General features: G+C 41.4%; 2 protein-coding genes across 5 annotated transcripts in view; one reads left to right on the forward strand and one right to left on the reverse strand.

Annotated features, from left to right (window-relative positions):
- Positions 1 to 881: 881 nt before the first annotated feature.
- The window catches only part of LOC311057769 (nicotinamide N-methyltransferase-like), a 344,908-nt gene continuing 324,693 nt past the window's right edge, over positions 882 to 21,096 (forward strand). The window contains exons 1-6 of one of the 4 annotated variants that reach the window (XM_084074829.1): positions 882 to 1,023; positions 7,183 to 7,256; positions 7,364 to 7,527; positions 9,852 to 10,062; positions 11,672 to 12,624; positions 12,813 to 13,545. In XM_084074829.1, coding sequence (XP_083930955.1) covers positions 7,371 to 7,527; positions 9,852 to 10,062; positions 11,672 to 12,107 — 804 coding nt within the window. In that variant the 5' untranslated portion in view covers positions 882 to 1,023; positions 7,183 to 7,256; positions 7,364 to 7,370 and the 3' untranslated portion in view covers positions 12,108 to 12,624; positions 12,813 to 13,545. Of the gene's footprint in view, positions 1,024 to 7,182; positions 7,257 to 7,363; positions 7,528 to 9,851; positions 10,063 to 11,671; positions 13,546 to 21,096 lie in introns of those variants that run through there. The other 3 variants (XM_084074828.1, XM_084074831.1, XM_084074830.1) reach the window with 3 other exon arrangements.
- Positions 17,307 to 21,096, reverse strand: part of ufm1 (ubiquitin-fold modifier 1) — a 35,052-nt gene continuing 31,262 nt past the window's right edge. The window contains exon 6 of the mRNA XM_084074914.1: positions 17,307 to 19,138. Within this exon, the coding sequence (XP_083931040.1) occupies positions 19,071 to 19,138 (68 nt within the window). The 3' untranslated portion in view covers positions 17,307 to 19,070. The remainder of the gene's footprint in view (positions 19,139 to 21,096) is intronic.

Here is a 21,096-nt window from a genome sequence, read left to right on the forward strand (position 1 = left end):
AAAAAAACAGGGAAATGCATAATGAAGCTGTTTTGAACCCTGGAAGTGGAAAAGACAAGATACACCTTTGCTTCTTTGTCGTATTACAGTGATTCTCAAAGTGGGGGTCCAGGGACCATCAGGGTTCCTTGGGGGGGGGCCCATTTTACCTATGGGGCGTAATCTGCCAATGCTTTGTCAATGTAAATGCGTGGATTCGAGTGAAAGATGCACAAGACCATGAATCCACACATTTGCATTGACAAAGCATTGGCAGATTCCGCCCCATAGGTAAAATAAATGTGCAGTGTGGCCGTGCCCTTACAAGTAAAAGTCCGGAATTCAAAATTTACTTGAGCAAAAGTACAAAAGTAGACAGTACTCATTATGCAGAATGTCCCATTTCACAAGTTTTCAAAAATCATTTGAAAATAGCCGATCTACAAGCTTGTAGATCTGCTATTTTCAAATGGCCGAAATGTATATAGGGCTGAAGTGGGTAATGTACGTTTTGTAATAATAATCAAAATCTACAAAGTAACTACTAACTAAAGTTTTCAAATAATTGTAGTGGAGTAAAAGTGTTAATATTTTCCTCTGAGATGTGGTGGAGTAGAAGTAAAAGTACTGCAAATTGGAAATACTCCCATAAACTAAAAAAAATACCTCAGAACTGTACTTACTTAGTTACTTAGTTACTTTACACCAGAGCTCAGTTGAGTTACGGCGGGTGCTTGAAATCAAATGGTTAGAGAGAATCACTGGGACGCGTGCCAAGCTGTCTGAGGGTACAGTACAAACAAAGTATGTCAGTCTGTAATTGCTGCTACGGCCCCTTAAAATACCCTCCCTCATGACTCAAGAGGCAGCACTTGTCCCTGGACCTCTCTGCCTGGCTCGCCTGGCACAGGAACATAGTGCTGAGAGAGGGTGTTTCCATGACAGGGAGAGAGAATTCACCGTTCACTTCATACTGCAGTTGTAGGTCTTTTTTGAACAGATTCAGACCATTTGTCCCCAGGGAGATAAACACAGTTTACTGGGGTAAGTTCATTTATCAATTCCATTTTTCTTCTTTTTTTTTTTTTTTTGCAGCTCTGATGCATGAACTAAGAGATCCATGGGAAACTCTTATTCGGATTTTTTTTTTTTTTTTCCAGAAGTGATAGATCTTTGAGTCAATCGCTTGCATGCTGGTGTGATAGCCTATGGGAAATGTGCAGATTGCATTAATTAAAGCTGCACTATGCAACTTTCCTCTTCTACCCTGGATTTGAACCCGGTTTCCTGCACAAGTTCTGACATTTCATTACCAGGGGATACATTTAATCTTGACCATCAGGTCGAAATGTGTGTGAGATCCTGTATCTAGGTGAGACATGACCTTTGACACGAGCTAAATGTCTCAATAGAAGAGCAGGGAGACAAAATACAATCACCCCAATTGTATAAGCTATATTGTATTAACATACTCTACCATACAAATTGGACAAAATGAAATTTTATTCATTAAAAAAAAAAAGTTACATAGTGCCGCTTTAATTTCAAATTGGCATGTCATTATGTGAATTACCAAAAGTAAAAGTACAAAAAATGTTTGAAAACAGCAGATCAAGGCGTCATGATGCGACACGTTGTGAACTTGTAGATCTGGTTTGGTTTGGTTTGATTTGGTTTCTGCAAAACGGGTTGGTTTACCAGGCTAACAGCCTGGGTCCTGCTGTCCAATTGGCGGGAACAACCTCTACACCAAATATGCAAAATAAATATACACAGCATGCAAATCCATTGAACTTGTGATATTGTGGTAACAGACAGACAGACAGACAGACAGACAGACAGACAGACAGACAGGGGCAAAAACATGACCTCCTTGGCCGAGGTAAATATGCATGATAATATTAATTAAATGAATGTTGTGCTTGGTACAAGATAAAGCAGCATACAGTACAGTTTATGATAGCATTCCAAATCTTAAAAAGGTGCATCTGTGCACCTCCAGATGTCATATGCAATTTAAGACACAGGGGGGCAGTAGTGGGCAACTTATGTAACTATAAGGCATAATCAGGGGTCATCAATATGCCCACACACGTTTGTCCATTTGTGTGTGTGTGTGTGTGTGTGTGTGTGTGTGTGTGTGTGTGTGTGTGTGTGTGTGTGTGTGTGTGTGTGTGTGTGTGTGTGTGTGTGTGTGTGTGTGTGTGTGTGTGTGTGTGTGTGTGTGTGTGTGTGTGTGTGTGAACCAAATATCCTCATGAAAATAAGACCCTCCAGGAAGAGGTACTTAACCTTTTTGACCCACTTTCCAGGGTGAAAGTATGTGCACCCGGCCCCTGTGAGTCCCCCCTGGACTGGGGGTCAGGTTAAGACCCCCCAAAGGAATTCAGTTTAGAGTTACCTTTCATAATCAATCACCTTAAATCATCTTCAACAGGGGCGGGCGGGCGCCACATCTCTGTGTGATAGGAATTACTTCTTTTACATTAACCATCTGAACCCTAGCATCCCTATTCTGAGGGGAACATTAGCCGAAAATAGCAGATCTACAAGCTCACAACACCAAAGGCGTTGTGAGCTTGTATAATGAAATAATGAACATGAATCCAACACAATGCAACACATTGACAGTGCTGTCAAACAGGTCTATGAAGCTATCTATGAATATGAAAAAGTTTAAACTGCAACACAAATTTTATACAATATGTAGTGGGGGTCCCTGCTTTATCTCTCTCTCAGCTAAGGGGTCCTTGGCCTGAAAAACGACCCCTGCCTTAAATATTATCAGCAATTACTGTATTGATGAACAATCTCTTTTTTTGTTTATTGTCATTCATATGACAAGGCATTGCATTAACGTATGAATAATGTATCAATTCATTTATCAATACGCATAAGGTACTTAAACGCATAAGGTGTGTAAGTACGTGCACATACCGTATCTCAGTGCAATTTCATTTACCATGCTTTTAAAAAATATATTAAAAAAATGTCATTTCAAAAAGTACATTGTCGGCTTGTAAATCAGTTATTTGTTATATTTAACCCATTAAAACCGGGAAAGCATCTTCCTTTATATTTAAATGTATATGTATATATATATACACACATATATATAGAGCAACATACGTTTTTCAGAAAACCAGTATAGTTCTAAAAAATAGCAGGTATACTGCCACGCTGCGAGCTTGTACATCTGCTATTTTTACACAAATCTTCTCTTCTGGGGGTCCCTGGCACAAAACATTTTCAGATGGGGGGGGGGGCACAGGTATCTTACCTTACATAAACTAAAGAAACACATGATCAAACGAAGAACACAAAAGAAAGGACACCCACCCCTACACTACCAAGCCTGTGCCCCATGTTAACAGTGACACCTCTAAAACACTGGCAAATGTAAAAACGCTCAGAACACAGAACTATAGTGTGGTTGGCAGACTAACATGAAGGAAGACACCTACCTGACTAAGGGACAGCCATCTTTAGAGTCCACTGCAGCCTGCTCACAGGAGCCAATCACCAGCAGGCTCCGCCTAGAGATCAGCCAATCACACTCAACCACTCAACCACTACTCATTCATCATTCACACCAGCTGGTACTCAATCAGTCAACGCACACACACACACACACACACACACACACACACACACACACATTTCTAATGTTCAGTACTTTTACTTCTACTCCACTACATCTCAGAGGCAAACATTGTACTTTTACTCCACTACAATTATTTGAAAACTTTAGTTACTTTGTAGATTTTGATTATTATTAAAAAAAACATACATTAACCACTTCAATTTCGGCCAGTTGAAACTAGCCGATCAACAAGCTCACAATGACACTAGCCGATCAACAAGCTCACAATGAAACTAGCCGATCAACAAGCTCACAATGAAACTAGCCGATCAACAAGCTCACAATGAAACTAGCCGATCAACAAGCTCACAATGAAACTAGCCGATCAAAAAGCTCACAATGAAACTAGCCGATCAACAAGCTCACAATGAAACTAGCCGATCAACAAGCTCACAATGAAACTAGCCGATCAACAAGCTCACAATGAAACTAGCCGATCAACAAGCTCACAATGCGTCGCAGATGATAGATCTGCTATTTTCAAAATAGGGGGACCGCCCTCCAATCCGACATCCCACTACTCCGACTACGTGGCTTCCGCGTGCGGTTAGGGTTAGGGTTAGGTATAGGGTTAGTAACCATCGGAAAGGCGACATGTAACCTCAAAATATTTGTACACATTTTGAAAACTTTCTGCATAATGAGTGCTCTCTACTTTTGGTACTTTAAGTACAATTTGATACCAACACTTTTGTACTTGTACTCAAAGTACATTTTTAATTCTGCACGTTTACTTGTAATGGACAGTTTATTCATTGCAGTATTGATACTTTTACTTAAGTAAAACATTTGAGTACTTTGTCCACCACTGGCAACACCACACAGGAAAATAACACATACAGTATGACTCTCGGGCAGAGGTGCAATGCTCACTGGATGGCCTTGCACGCCGTGCCGGAACCTATTTGACCAGGAGCACACGCAGGCACACGCATAGATTTAAAACTACTTTGAATTCGCACCTCAACAAAGTTTTCAAAGGCTCCCGACTCACACCTAGCGAATGAACATAGGAATAAGCCTAGATGCATATCAATTGTCCATTGTGTGACTTGCAGTGTAGGTGTCAAGCGACGTGCGCGTCACGTCATTGAAATAGAGTGCAAGAACATACCAAATGAGCATTGCATGCCTGCCCTCGGGTCAGAACACTCAGGTCTAAAAAACATTTAGTGGTTACTGTCACTGTACCTCTCTGTCAGTTAGAGATAAGATGCCAGCAGTGGACTAGTGGACATCCATCCGTTCCTCGGTGGCTCATATGTCTTTATCCGGCTCACTGACCTCCGTCACAAAGCTGCAGTTATCTGGCAGAGGGTTCTGTGGAGAGAGAGACGGCCAGGCCAAGCAGATCTCATTTCAGATTGGCTGACCTTATGGTGGGAGAGAAGCGAAACGTGTCTTTTATAGGGCACTGGTGCCAGTGGGTGAGCAAAGCACTCTGCAGGGGCTACGGAGCGAGAGAAGAGATACGGCTATTTATTCTCTGTGTGTGTGAGTGTGCAGGAAGTCTTCTATCACAGGGGTTCTCAAACCAGTGGTCCGGGGACCACCAGTGGTCCTTGAGGGCGTTCCAGGGGGTCCTCAGCTAAATGATAGATATTTAGGAACCAAATGGACCCTTATCATAAGGGTCTTATGTTGCTGTAACTCAGAGAGTGTACAAAAGGAACCAAATGGACCCGTTAGGGTCCATTTGGTTCCATTTGTACACTCACAATCAATGTTAATTTAACTCTCTGAGTTAAATTAACATTGATTTTACAATATAAATTAGGGTCGCAGAGTTGAAAATGCCATTAAATGGGGGTCCGTAGCCCTAATGCATGTCAAACTGGGGGTCCTTGAAATGAAAATGGTTGAGAATCACTGCTAGAGCCGTAAAAACGTTCTCTTATGGGGGTCCCTGGCATATCATTTCAAATGGGTGGTCCGCAGGCTAATAAGTGTCAATTTGGGGGTCCTTCACATGAAAAGGGTTGAAAACCACTGTTCTATCACTATCTCTCTCGTATGTGTGGTCGCACGCACGCATACACACACACGCAGTGATGGAAGAAGTACTCACAGTTTTTACTTGAGTAAATCGGCATATCAATCGGTATGTCAATACCGTAATGCAGAAACACTCTGTTATAAAAGTATTGGCATCACAATATACTAAAGAAAGTAAAAGTACTAATTATGCAGAATGTTCCTTTCACAAGCGTTCAAAATGTGTTAAAAAAAATAGCAGATCTACAATCTTGCGTCACTTAGATCGGCTATTTTCAAATAGCTGACGTATATAAGGATGAAGTGGTTAATATGTTTTGCAATAATCTAAATCTAGCAACTCACAACGCCAAAACGTTTGTGTTGGTTGTGAGTAAAATGTTCTGAAATTAAAAATATATTTCTTAACATTTACGCACTCAGTTATTCATATTTCATAATTAATGCCTTTACAGGTGTCAATACGTTCAATGTCTCTCATTGTCAGCATCATCATGTGTGATGTTTCTCTGCTCGTGTCAAAAAAAAAAGCAACAGCATTAAACAACATTAAAATAAAAGCAAAAAAGGCAGTGAATCAGGCAAAACAGTGAGGACATGAATAACAACCCAGAGATTTAAAAATCAACTAAAAGCAAGAGTGAATAAATAGGATCTTGAACTGTGCTTTAAAGCTATCTACAGAGGCTGCCTGTCTTAGGTGTAATGGGAGTTAATTTAATTATTCCACGCTGTCGGCCCGTAGAAGCAGTGATAGATATGTTTTGTGGACCAGATTGATATGATCTAGAAATATCGATCTAACCAGTCAAATTAATATAGTGATGTCTTTTTGGGCCTGTACTTCAGTCTTTTAAACATGCCTTTTGTAACTCTACTATACTTTATCTACCAAGGCCATGTAGCTGGCTCCATATTTGCCATCTGGTGCTGGCTCCATATGTTTCCAATCAGTAAAAAACATGTCTTGGTCAACACTTTGTGATTAAATGTCAAATGACCTGTATCTGTGTAAGATGACCTGTATGACCGGGATATTGTCACTAATTTACTCTGTCAGCTGTCATCCTGTCACAGATAAAACCATACACATGTCCTATGATATCGAAGGAACAACTTGTTTATGGAACCGAGAATTGTACACAAGGACACCCTAAGATGAGCAACAACTTAATATTAAGACAGCCAGACGCCTGTCCATCCTACGACTCCCATCCTACGTCTGAGGGTCTTAAAGCCAATCATAAGGATGCACCTATGTCTGATGTCATTGAAGTCCAACTGTATACCGTTGTTTGTTAGTACAACTTTAGTGTGTGATTATTATAATTGTCTGTAACTTGTACTGCCTCCGTGTACACACTCGAGCAATACAGACTGATCTTTTTTGGACGTACCAGGTGTCTGACTCTCATTTCTTTGGGTGTTGACTGGACGGGTATTGGGGGGTCTTAGTACCAAACCATCTTTTCATCTTTCTTGGGCTCTCAGCCTTATTTATAGGGTTCAGATTTAACCCTATCAAGCAGAATGCTGCTTCACCTGTTTTTGATACGTCATTGTAGGCACTTCGAGTAGGTCAGCACTAGAAGACCTGAGGGGGGCGGTTTGGAACATATCTAGGCAGGCAGTCACAGAGGTAGGAAGGTGCCAAGACCATTTAGAGCTTTATGAACTAGTAAAATAATTGAAAAATCAATCCTAAAAACGATGTTTCTCTGCTCGTGTCATTTTCTTTTTTTCCAGATCAATAATGGCGGACACACTCAGCGGAGAGCTTTACCACACCAAGTTCGATCCCAAGGTCTACCTGGGATACTGCTACCAGTTCTCTGAGTCTCCGGGCCAGAAGGACAACAGTCGCTTTGTGCTGTTTGTACTGAGTCATCTGAGTCACACCTTCTCATCAGGTACGGTACCACTATAACCACTAACTTATATATCTTTGATATCGATGTTGTCGGGCAGAAACCTCTTATCTCCATATTTTAACTTTTTTTTTGTGTTTTTTTGTAAATTAATGCCCTATACTTGCACAGTGGTGGAAAAAGTACTCAAATGTTTTTCTTAAGTAAAAGTATCAATACTGCAATGTAGAAATATACTCTGTTACAGGTAAAAGTCAGGAATTCAAAAATGTACTTGAGTAAAAGTACAAAGGTATTGGTATCAAAATGTACACATTACACAGAATGTCCCATTTCACAAGTTTTCAAATGTATTAGAATCTCTTGAAAATAGTAGATCCACAAGCAACGCATTGTGAGCTTGTAGATCGGCTACTTTCAAATGGCCGAAGTATATATAGGGTTGAAGTGGTTAATGTACATTTTGTAATAATAATCAAAATCTACAAAGTAACTAGTAACTAAAGTTTTCAAATAATTGTAGTGGAGTAAAAGTACAATATTTGTCTCTCAAAAGAAGCAGATCTACAAGCTCAAAACGTGGCGCTAACTGACGCGTTTTGAGCTTGTAGATCTGCTACTTTTGATACTTTTGAATTTGAATCTTGAAAAGTAACAGTTTTGGACATAATTATTTGGACACATTTGTAAGAAGATTTTATCCTGACCCTATATTGTGGTTTTAATATGAATCATTTCTTCTACTACACAGACATCATGTTGTACTGACTACGAATAGCTTTATTTGATTTTTTTTATGATGCCACAATTATTAGATGATTTAGATCAGTGGTTCTCAAACTTTTTCATGTCAAGGACCCCCAAATAGACACTTATTAGCCCACGGACCCCCATTTGAAAAGATATGCCAGGGACCCCCATAAGAGAAGATTTTTTACGGCTCTAGCGGTGATTCTCAACCATTTTAATTTCTAGGACCCCAGTTTGACATGCATTAGGGCTAAACGGACCCCCATTTAATGGCATTTCTATCTCTTGGACCACAATTTATATTGTAAAATCAATGTCAATTTAACTCTGAGAGTGTACAAATGGAACCAAATGGACCCTAACGGGTCCATTTGGTTCCATTTGTACACTCTCAGAGTTACAGACCCATAAGGGTCCATTTGGTGCCTAATCTATCATTTAGCTGGGGACCCCCTGGAACCCCCTCAAGGACCCCTGGGGGTCCCCGGACCCCACTTTGAGAACCAATGATTCAGATTATTATAGCAACTCAGGGGGAGTGGCAAAAAATATGGTGGCAAACATCCCAGAGGACATACCACTTAAAGCTGCACTACGTAACTTTCCTCTTCTACCCCGGATTTGAACCCTGTTTCCTGCGCAAGTGCTGACATTTTTATGACCATTGAGCTGATTGTGTGACGTTCTATATAGCAGTGTGTATATCTGTCTGTCTCTTAGACTTGCGTGCATGGGGATCTCATCTTAAACAAGCTCAGTGCTTTATGAGTCTTCCAGTTTAGTAGACCTTGTATTGTGAATGTGTACTTCCTTGTTCTCATGTCTTACTAAATTAAAGGGCAAGACCACTTTGGTAGAGGTTTGGGTTGTGTAGTTACCTTGCCATGATGTAACTCCAAAGGTGGACAAGAAATAAAAAAAATATTGCTCCATTGATTAGAAATTGATAATTCAAAATATGCTCCCCATTGACTTACATTGTACGGTAAAACAGCTCTCAAAGTCACTCTTTTAGCACATAAACAAACGCAAACAAAGTTGATTCAGGCAATATAGAACATCACCAAACCCAGTACAGTTTTTTTTTAGTGACTTTGAGAGCTGTTTTACCATACAATGTAAGTCAATGAGGAGCATATTTTGAATTATCAATTTCTAATCAATGGAGCAATTATTTTTTATTTCTTGTCCACCTTTGGAGTTACATCATGGCAAGGTAACTACACAACCCAAACCTCTACCAAAGTGGTCTTACCCTTTAAGTACATCCATCAATCAATCATCAATGACCATTGAGCTAATAGAGCCTGCCTGCTTGCTCAGGGAGTGCCCGGAACTTATGTTGTTTTTTCCTCATGGTCAGTGGTGGAAAAAGTATTCAATTATTTTACTTAAGTAAACGACTATTTTCAATTAGCCAAAATGTAAGGGATGAAGTTGTGTGTGTGTTTTGTAAGCTACATCTACAAAGTAACTAGTAACTAAAGTGGTCAAATAATAGTAATGGAGTAAAAGTACAATATTTCCCTCTGAGATGTAGTGGAGTAGAAGTAAAAGTATTGGAAATTGTAAATACCTCAATAAAGTACAAATACCTAAAACATGTACTCATACAGGACAGTACCGGGGCCAGAGGCTGATCGAGGTGGGGACGGGCCCCACCATCCACACCCTCATCAGTGCGTGTGAGTACTACCAGGAGATGGTGGTCTCCGACTACGTGGAGGGCAACAGGAAGGAGATCCAGAAGTGGCTGAGAGCCGAGGAGGGCTGCTTCAACTGGGACGAACACATCCAGTATGTCTGCGAGCTGGAGGAGGGCAAGAGGTAAAATACGCTGTTTTATTATCCCACCACAGCTGCAACTGTCAAATGTTGAGTGTGAATTTAAGACCGGGAACGCATCTGTGTATGTTTTGATTCCTTTGGCTATTCAAAAAACAGCAATAATCAATCATGAACAATATCATGAATCAGCTGATGTTCATGCTGAATCATGAACCTAAACCCTAAATGCCTAATCCTAACACAAATCTGAATCGTTTAGTAATTGTAATTCTAAATTACAATTACAAAAACCAGCCACAAAAATGACCCTTTCCCTCATTTTAATCAGATCTTATTTTTTCCCCAACATGGTAAATGCTTCATTCATAGTCTGGAGCACTTTTTACAGACGGGTAAAGGGCAGGGGCTCAAGCCCCCTTTGATGTCTGTGTGTGCACGTGCCTGACGCACGCACGCACGCACGCACGCACGCACGCACACACACACACACACACACACACACACACACACACACACACACACACACACACACACACACACACACACACACACACACACACACACACACACACACACACACACACACACACACACACACACACACACACGTTTGTATCACTATACTTGTGAGGACATCAACGCTTTAGGAGAGCCATTTTATGAATGTCATTTAAATATATATATTTTGCCATTTTTAACCGTAAGCCTAAAGCCGAAAAACAGCCGATCTACAAGTCCACAATGTGTCGCACTGCGACGCATTGTGAGCTTATAGATCGGCTGTTTTTCGGTGCACGACACTGGTAACACACGACACTAAGTATGAATCATGTTTAACTCTAATTCCAATCCCTAAACCTAACCTCTAAATCAGAGGTCTTCAACAGGGGGTCCGGGACCCCTAGGGGGTCCTCAGAGTTACTACAGGGGGTCCACCAAATCTTTGTGTGATTTTTACATTAACCACTTCAACCAAGCATCCCTATTCTGAGGAGAACTTTAGCCAAAAATAGCAGATCTACAAGCGCACAACGGCGTTGTGCGCTTGTAGATCTGCTATTTTCGGCAAAGTGGCTTGGTGTAGGGGGAAAAAAGAGCAGACTAAGTACAGAGTGAAAGGTCAGGTTTACTAAGTATTGTTTTTAGAGCATGGTTACATGTCCGGAAATACACATTAACATGAATCCAACATGATAGTGCTGTGAAACAAGTCTATGAAGTTGCCTATGAAATCTATGAAAAAAATCCATATTTTATACAATATATATTGGGGGTCCCTGCTTTATCTCACTCTCAGCCAAGGGGTCCTTGGCCTGAAAACGTTGAAGACCCCTGCTCTAAATGTCTAATCCTAACCTGAATGTTTTTCAAATTGAAAAGGTATCTCTAAAAATGTTCTTTTAAACTGTAAGGAGTTGTGAGGACCAGGAAAATGGTCCTCACAATGTATGTTTCTTCAAATTCTACTATACTTGGTCCTCGCAAGTACACACACACACACACACACACACACACACACACACACACACACACACACACACACACACACACACACACACACACACACACACACACACACACACACACACACACACAGTAGGCCTACTGTATATGAACTCACATCTCTCATCTCTTCTCCACTATACAGAACTCCGGCAGTCGTCAAGCAGACCCTCCGCCAGAGGATCAAGCAGGTCCTGAAATGCGACGTCAGCCTGGCGGAGAACGAGAACCCGTTCCACCCGGCGACCGCGGAGCCGGCCGACTGCGTGGTGTCGTCCCTGTGCCTGGAGGCCGCCTGCCGGGACCGGGACTCCTACGTACGCTCTTTGACGGCCATGGTGGACCTGCTGAGGGGTCCCGGCGGGGTCCTGGTGCTGATCGGGGACCTGGACGAGACCTTCTACACGGTGGGCAGCCAGAAGTTCTCGGCGTTGAACCTGAGCCAGGACTTCATCGAGCTGACGCTGTCGGAGCTGGGCATGGCCGTGCAGCAGTTCGTGCTGCAGCCGGCGCTCAACAGCGAGCTCAACCTGAAGTGCGATTACAAGGCCTCGTTCTACCTGGTCGCTCACAAGAACTGAAAAAACGCCCCTAGGTGGGGTTGGTGAAAGGGCCTTTCTGTGTGGAGTTTGTATGTTTTCCCTGTGTCCCCTAGGGTAGTGTATAGGTAAACTCACAACAACATGCAGTAATCCTGGTCTCTATACTGCCTCCCCCTGGTCAGCCGGGGCGCCTGATGGAGGGAAAAGGAACAATATGTTCCTTCCACGCACTACGTCCTACCGGGGAAACTCTCCCCTGTCAGGTGATAAGAAGCGGCTTGCTCACTCCTCATGCATTGAAGGAAGCATGAGCTCAGTTTGGGGCTCTCCCAAGGCTGGCAGAGGGAGAGTAGTGCCCACGATTACATAGGCAATTGGCACTGGGTGAAAAAATGGGTTACAAAATCGTGGGATAAACAAATTAGATAAAAACAAAACAAAAAAAACACTGCTACCGCTGTTTTGTTCTGTTCATAATAATGTGCAATTTTTACCGTTCAATTTACGCTCATTGCAGCTTCTTTTTGCCAAACAAAATGACTTGTACGTAGGATAGGCATATATAAGCTTTTAGCTTCAGCCTATTCCTTTTCGATCACCTTAAACTATGTTACAGTTTGATTATGTTGTTGTATGTGATGTCAGGGATACTGGTGAAGATGACCGAACTAAACTAAACTAAACTAATCAATACAAAAACTAAATTCTAATTGATGTTTTTCTAATCGATGAATCTGAAAATAGCAAAATAGGCGATCTACGACCCATTTTGATAAGAATGATCAATGCCTGGACTCTCCAAATACTGTATCAGTGAACAGTATGTAGTCAGGCCTGTAAATTAATTGGGCTGGGTGAAACGGACAAAATCAAATAATACAATATCGATATTGTGGTGATACTGTGCGAACATTTACACAATGACATTTTTGATAATCACTGAGTCTGTAAAAGAAATAATAGAACAGAACAATGCAGGCAAGTTCAGGAAATTACATTACTGGCATGCAGTAAAACCAGGAAAAGACAACACTTACTGTACATGTTATATCACAATATCGAAAATCCCAGATGTCATCTTGTCTTATATATCACATCATTATTGTCTCTGTCGGGTGTAAATGTGTCCAAAACTGTTACTATTCAGGATTCAAATGAGCAAAAATAGAAAAAGTAGCAGATCCACAAGCTTGAGCTTGCGGAACTGCTACTTTTGATGCTTTTCTGAGACACTGCAGGACGATCAAGTAGGGCTTTACTTTACGAAAAAACACAAAAGGTTCTGCCCGACAGTAATGATATCTGGGTGATTGGAGCCTTCGTGGTGGCTGCCACTAGGCTCTGGAACAACTTGTCCATCCATTTTAATTTTAGCCCTGCAGTCCTTAGAGGTTTTTAATTTTTTTTTTTTTTTTTTATTGTAAAGACTCACTTTTTCTCCCTGTAATGTCAATGTTTATAATGTGATTTCTTGTTTGTTAATCTAAACTCTCAATTTGTTCTTTGTTTCATTGACCTGTACAGAAACTTTGGTCAACCAGTCATTTTTAAAAGTGCTTTATAAATAAAAGTTTGAGTTGAAAAGCTTATTTGATATCATGTCGATAGATATACACATACATATATCCCAGCCCTACTCATTATATAACAGACAAACAACAGCAATTCTTCTTCAATGTACTTCTGTCTCTTGGAAATAATGTGCTACTGTAAGCTGCACCCACTTGGTTCAAAACAAATTAGAAGATCCATTTTGTGGAGGATGCTGCATCTGTATCCTAAATGGATGCTGTCATTATTCACTGCCGCAGTGTTTTTTTGTCCTTTTATCCAGCAGCATATTTCATTTCAGAGTGCAGAGTTAACCCGTTAAGACCTGAGGCCGATTCTACAACATTTGTAGAATCACTTAATGTCTTCTTTCTCAAACAGTTTTCTGAAAATATTATGTTGCTATATCAGCGGTGCTCAAACGTTTCCACGTCAAGGACCCCCAAAATTATATGCATTACTGTGGACCCCCATCTCAAAATATTTAGTTCCAGGTACCCCCAGAAACATATATATATTTATTTATTTTTAAAGATTTTTTAGGGGGCTTTTATGCCTACAGGACAGTAGAATTGACAGCACATGGGGAGAGAGATGGGGAGTGACACGCAGCAAAGGTCGTTGGAATCGGGACTCGAACCCGCGACATGCTGTCAGGCTGGCGTTGCAGCCTACGGTGCCTGGACCGCAACACCGCGGCCCAGGCCCAGAACCAAAGATTTGAGGTAAAAATGTATGTATTCAAAGATTTGCAAACAGTTTCAAACTGGTTTAAAAATAGCAGATATACAAGTTCATAGTGCGGCACGAAGTGAGGCACTATGAACTTGTATATCTGCTATTTATTTTTAAAATCGTGACACACACTTATATACAGTATATAGCTAAAATCTAAAAGGACACAGATGCGTTCTCGGACTGAATGGCTTAAGCAGCAGCTCACAAACTAATGGCCCAAACCTGCTCAGATGTTTATTAATGTCAGGAGGAAGTGGGGATGTTTTTCAGCGAAGCACTTTCAGCGTATATTCCATCATAGCTAACTAATAGCCTTCTCTGTCTCAGGAAAAGGATATATTAGTTTAGGAGGCACTTTTTTTGTAACTGTATCACCGGCATACAGGTGACATAAATGACAGGGAAGCGAAGCGCCCCGATGTCACAGCGATAAAACACTTTTAATGTGCTACTTCTCCAGATTATAGACAATAATAGACAATAGCTTACGTCAACACTGTTGAGTGGGTCAAAGTCTCAAGTGCTAGATAGTGCAATTTATCTCCAGTTGTTCATTTTAGGTAGGGTAAGTGATTTTCTTTGGTTAAAATAAGTGTTAAATATCTCTATATTCTGATAGTACTCATTGCTATAGAGTGTTTGTTCAGTAACAGGAGTCTCCATGTCTCTCCAGCTCTTTATTAAACAGAAAATGCATTTTCAGGTCAGGATACCAATTTCATCCAATCAGGATAGAGAACTCAAGACAGGATACAGTTTTAACAAGTGAAATTGGAGGTGATGACACAGAGAAATGAGCAGACACAATTGGAACTGGAACACTGTAAAAATGAAGCTGATAAATGGGTACTCTCTCCTGATTGGCTGAAATGTTGCCACCCACCTGAAAATGTATTTTCTGTTTATTAAAGAGCTGGAGAGACATGGAGATCTTTAAAAAAACCATTAACCTTTTAACAAAAAAACATTTTGTTTTAACCAAAAATATCACTTACCCTACCTTTAAGTCAGAGGATTCGAACCCGGATCCCCCAAGCAGGTGCCAACATTTAATTCTTGCAAGCTATAACAGAAAAGCACATTTATGAAGGTGTGCTAATTCCATTTGAGTTTCACGCCTGACCACACAGGATCTAAAATGTCTCAATAGAAGAGTAGGGAGACCATGTCGAGTTTGCATGTTCTCCCCGTGTCTCCTAGGGTAGTTAATACCCTCACAAAAACATGCAGTAATCCTGGTCGCTATACCGCCTCCCCCATGACAGCCGGGGCGCCTGATGGAGGGGAAGGGAATAACGTGTTCCTTCCACGCGCTACGTCCAACCAGGGAAACTCCCCCCTGTCAGGTGATAAGAAGGTCAGTTGGCTCTCATGCATGCAAGGAGGCATGAGCTCGGCCCTGGGCTCCCTAGGCTGGCCGGGGGGAGTGTAGCGCCCAGGATCACTTAGATAATTGGCACCGGGTGAAAAAGGGTTACAAAATTGTGGGATAAAACATACAAAAATAAAGAAGAGTAGGGACACCATCTCTCCGCGCGCGCGCACACACACACACACACACACACACACACACACACACACACACACACACACACACACACACACACACACACACACACACACACACACACACACACACACACACACACACACACACACACACAGAGCAGTGGTAGTGTTAAGTTATATTATATTAACATTGTAGATGGGTTAAAACAACATTTTAAGATCCTTACACACCGCGATCAATTTGTGCATTTTGTTCAATCAACTTGCATGAATTCACACAGAATGCGATTATTATGCAGCGTTAGTCATTTCGTTTAGTTTTTGGGGCGGTGTAACCGCCCCCTATAAGTGAGGTTTGGACACTGACCAATCCTGCACCGTGATTGGCCAATAGTCTACAACGCAGTATACAACGCTAACCCTTCCACAGTCAATGCAAATCTATACTTTTGCAAAGTCAGCCAATCACATTACAGCTAGTGTCATCACCACTAGCTTTAATGTGATTGGCTGACTTTGCAAATTCAGGACTGTGATTGGCTAGCGAAACACATGACACACGTGAAGCCCTATGAATAGCAGTATGGACTAAAACACATTTATGTTTTTTTTAAGTGAGTCATGTTGTGATGACCACACACCGCCCACTTCACACTGGGTGTGATTTTTTTTTTTCAAAATGAGGTTGATTTCTCACCGCAAATAAAGTCATGAACCTGTATGAATGAGGTGTCAAATATAAATGTAGGGGTGCCGTGGATTAATAAAATGTTGTACATCGAGGTGCCCTAAACCCAAAAAGTTTGACAATCACCGGATTATAAAGTTTAGATATGTGTGTCACCTCTAGTCAGTCAGAACCCCACCAAGCCATCAGCCAAGTAATTGAATGGTGAAATATTAATGCTGTGACAAATGTGGGGCCCCAAAAAAAAATGCGCAGGACAACCCAGTCTAGACAACCTGTTATTAGCATTTATATAGTATATCTATCAGCTTGATGGAAAAGGCGATAATGCTGATGTAACGTCTGAGATAGAAACGCAAGGCATACAAACATAACAAATAACATGTTCAATTATGACCCAGTAGAGGGCAGCAGAGATCCATGAACATTGTGGTTCATCTGGAACGAGATGCAGAACCAGTAGTAATCAAATTACATTTTCTTTATTAAATAATGTAACTTGGGGAGGAATGACTGTGCTACCAGCTGGTAGCATTTCAATGGTCCACATTCAGCACAATATGCAGCAGCAGAAGGTCCTGTTTAATCAATGTCTAGCCAGGGAAAAGTTGTCTTTGACAGCAGATGGTGAGACGTATTAAAGGCCCTTGGTGTACTTCTGTTACGGGCTGGAGTCATGCACTGACAATAGCACGAAAATAGCCGATCTACAAGCTCTCAATGAGTCACGTTGAGAGCTTGTAGATCGGCTATTTTCGTAACTGTCTTAAAACATAAGAGCATTTGATGTGGTCAAACTAGCAATCGTGTTTAGTAGTCTTGGATATTTCATTAAAAGCAAAGTTAAAGGCTCAATCTGTGATTTCTTCACATGGTTGGCATTATGTAGGAACAATGTTACTAAAACATAATTTTACATGTCGTGTTAATTCAGGGGTCTTCAACGTTTTCAGGCCAAGGACCCCCTTAGCTGAGAGAGAGATGAAGCAGGGACCCCCTACTCTATATTGTATAAAATTGTGTTTCAGATTCAACTTTTTTTTGTTTACTTGGTCTGCTCTTTTTTCCCTCTACACCGATATCTCTTTGCCAAAAATAGCCTGCTATTTTTTAAGCTCTCCTCAGAAAAGGGATGCTAGGGTTCAAGTGGTTAAGGTAAAAAAAAAATCATATCACACAAAGATTTGGCAGACGCCCTGTAGTAATTCTGAGGACCCCCTTGGGGTCCCGGACCCCCTGTTGAAGACCCCTGTGTTAATTGGTTAGGAAACAGCGCTAGCACTGTTTCACAGATCGCACATTAGGACTTGGGTCATACGCATTTTCTCAGTCTTGAGATTGTTTGCTTTAATCCATGCAATAGCCGGATATCTACAAGCTTGTAGATCGGTGCACGACACCAGAGCCGCTAAATTAAGTGTAAATCTTGGCTTAAGACAACATGTTAATGTCTGCGTTCCTCCTACAACAGTGGTTCTCAAAGTGGGGTCCCCCGGGGGGAGGGGGGGGTTCCAGGGGGTCACCAAGCAAAAGCATCACAATCATTTTAATCACTTTATCCACATTTTATATGTTGGCTATTCAAAAAATAGCAAATCTACAAGCTCACCGCTGCGAGCTGGTACAGAGAAATCTAAAATGTTCGGAACATCTGGAATAATTTAGATTTTTTTCTTTTACATACATTTCTGGATTTTCTGGAGGCCCCTGGCCCCAAACATTTTCAGATGGGGGGTCCTCGGGCAAATACATATCAATTTGGGGGTCCTTGACAAGAAGACGTTTGAGAACCACTGTCCAACATGTAAATTGCAGACACTTTGACTGTAGTCACAATGCCAACAACAAAGCAAGATGCATGTAAACATCGGAAAGTTGTTTGTAAGACATAACATTTAATTATTTTTTTTGTCACAACTGAAAATGTACAAAAGTTATAGCTAGTTATAATGCTGTTCCCCTCTTTTTTTGTTTTTTTATTAGTTTTGGCAAAAGTCTTTCTCATGGAGCAGCCACTGTGTGTGTGTGTGTGTGTGTGTGTGTGTGTGTGTGTGTGTGTGTGTGTGTGTGTGTGTGTGTGTGTGTGTGTGTGTGTGTGTGTGTGTGTGTGTGTGTGTGTGTGTGTGTGTGTGTGTGTGTGTGTGTGTGTGTGTGTGTGTGTGTGTGTGTGTGTGCGCGCGCGCGTACCCTTTCACAGGTGCATGTGGTATGTATAACCTATACTAATATGCAAAGTAAAATCCTGAATTTTAATTTTAACCGAGTGCACAAACCAAACGTTTCCATTTGGCTCCATGTCTTCACTCCAGAGTTAAATTAACAGTCAGCATTGTACAGTGTATATACTGTGTATATATACATTATATCCTTAACGTATACACACACACACATCAGTATTCAGTCACTGTCTATTCGGGGGGCCAGTAAAATAAATATAAAGTAAAACAGACTGAGGTGGGCCTGGGAGGGAGGGGTGAGTCACGGTGGTTCTGCACAGAGGAAGAGGAGCGTGGTCTTCATCGCCCTCCCACTCTGTCTCTGGGGATGATGCGGAGCTCCGAGCCGTGCTTCAGAAACACGTTCCCTGTGGATGCAGCAAAGAGAGACAAACACATTTTTTTAACACCAACCGTTTAGTAACGGCTCTACAGCTACAGCCACATGGTTCCCAAACCTTTTCATGCCAAGGACCCCCACAATTATATGTGTTTGGCCACAGACCTAGCCTGGTAAACCCCCCTCCTTCCGGAAATCTCATTTGCATTTGATTTCAGGAAGGAGGTCTGGGATTGCGCAGGGAGTAAAGCTGCCCGAAACGCTGCGTATTCGAACCAATCAGCGGCTGCTAGGGGCGGGATCATCCAATCACCTGCCTAGTAGTTTGAAAAAAAGGAAGTAGGCTGTGAAACAAATGTGTGTCACAAGCTTCTTCCATTTCTATCAGGTATCAGGTTACCACAGACCCCCATTTGAAAAGGTTTTGTGCTAGGGACCCCCAGAAGAGAAGATTTTAGTTCAAAACGTTGCCAAAAAAAAACAAAAATTGCAGATCCACCTGTGACGAAAGGGTGCACACACACACACACACACACACACACACACACACACACACACACACACACACACACACACACACACACACACACACACACACACACACACACACACACACACACACACACACACACACACACACACACACACACACACACACACAGCCAAAGTATAAAATACAGTTAAAGTGGTTCATGTGATTAAGACGCTTTATTAACTCATTTAGATGGGGAACCCCTGGAACTTGACATGAGGCCGTTTACTGTATGTGATAAATGATCTGGCTTATGCAGTGATCCTCCGATTGGATCAGCCTCAGGCAACAGCAAATGCTTGGGGGATAATCTATAGATCTATAGCAGGCACCCGAGGCACTCGGCTTAGTGCCACCACCCGTAGCCGTGGTATAATCCCCATGGAGCATGGTCTCTCCAGCAATGTTGATTTTATCGACTAAAACCATGACGAAAATGTTTCGTCAACTGCCTTTTTTCACGCTCTGAAAATAGACGATGTACAAGCTAGAAAAAATAGCCGATCAAGAAAATAGTCGATCTACAAGCTCGGCTATTTTCAGCATGCAACCAAGTGTAAAATCAGCCATTATGATGACATCAAGGCACCGCCAAAATACATTTTAGTCGACTAAATCAACTGTCGATTTTTTCAACTATAATCTTAGTCGACTAAAACTAGACTAAGAGTAAAACATTTCAGATGACTAAAATATGACTAAAACTAAACAGAATTTTATTCAAAAGACTATGACTAAAATAAAATAAAAATGTACTGTCAAAATCAACACTAGCAGCCATATTGGAAATAAGCCATTTCACAATAGGGCTATTTTTCTCGTCCTCGGAAAGGAAAGGTTTGGAGACCCCTGTTCCAACCATGTAGGTACAAATGTTGCTTTATTGATCAGATACTTGTTAAAGTAGAGCAGTTATAAAACTCTTCCCCAGGACAGAAATCATCCTGTGTCGACGTTAACGAGACACTTTTATTTCATCTCACCCACTACATTTAAGCATAACGATAACTTAAGACTGAATGAAGTAGACGTTCCTAATGTGATTTTTAGATGATTTTGCAGTCGTCCAGCACTTTAGTGATTATGTGGGTAGTTTAGTTTATGATGAAGCAAGCACAACGGCGGAGGGGAATGCAGATGTCAGCGAAAAAAACAAACAAACGATGTTGAGGTTTGGGAGGATTAAATGCCTGAAACCTGGAGTAAATGGTGGTACACTGCCTCGTTTGCAAAACGGACCCAGAGCTACATCACCTAAAACCCTACAGCACGTACTTTTATTTGTGTTTGTATTCCTCTTTGGTAGCAGTTTTATAACCCATAAACAAAAGTCACTCGATGCACCACATTCTCACACAGCTGTTATCTAGACCAGTGGTTCTCAAACTTTTTCATGTCAAGGACCTCCAAATCGACACTTATTAGCTCGCGGACCCCCATTTGAAAAGATATAC

Source organism: Gymnoscopelus microlampas (assembly GCF_963454915.1).
Source record: "Gymnoscopelus microlampas genome assembly, chromosome: 12".
Lineage (NCBI taxonomy): Eukaryota > Metazoa > Chordata > Actinopteri > Myctophiformes > Myctophidae > Gymnoscopelus > Gymnoscopelus microlampas.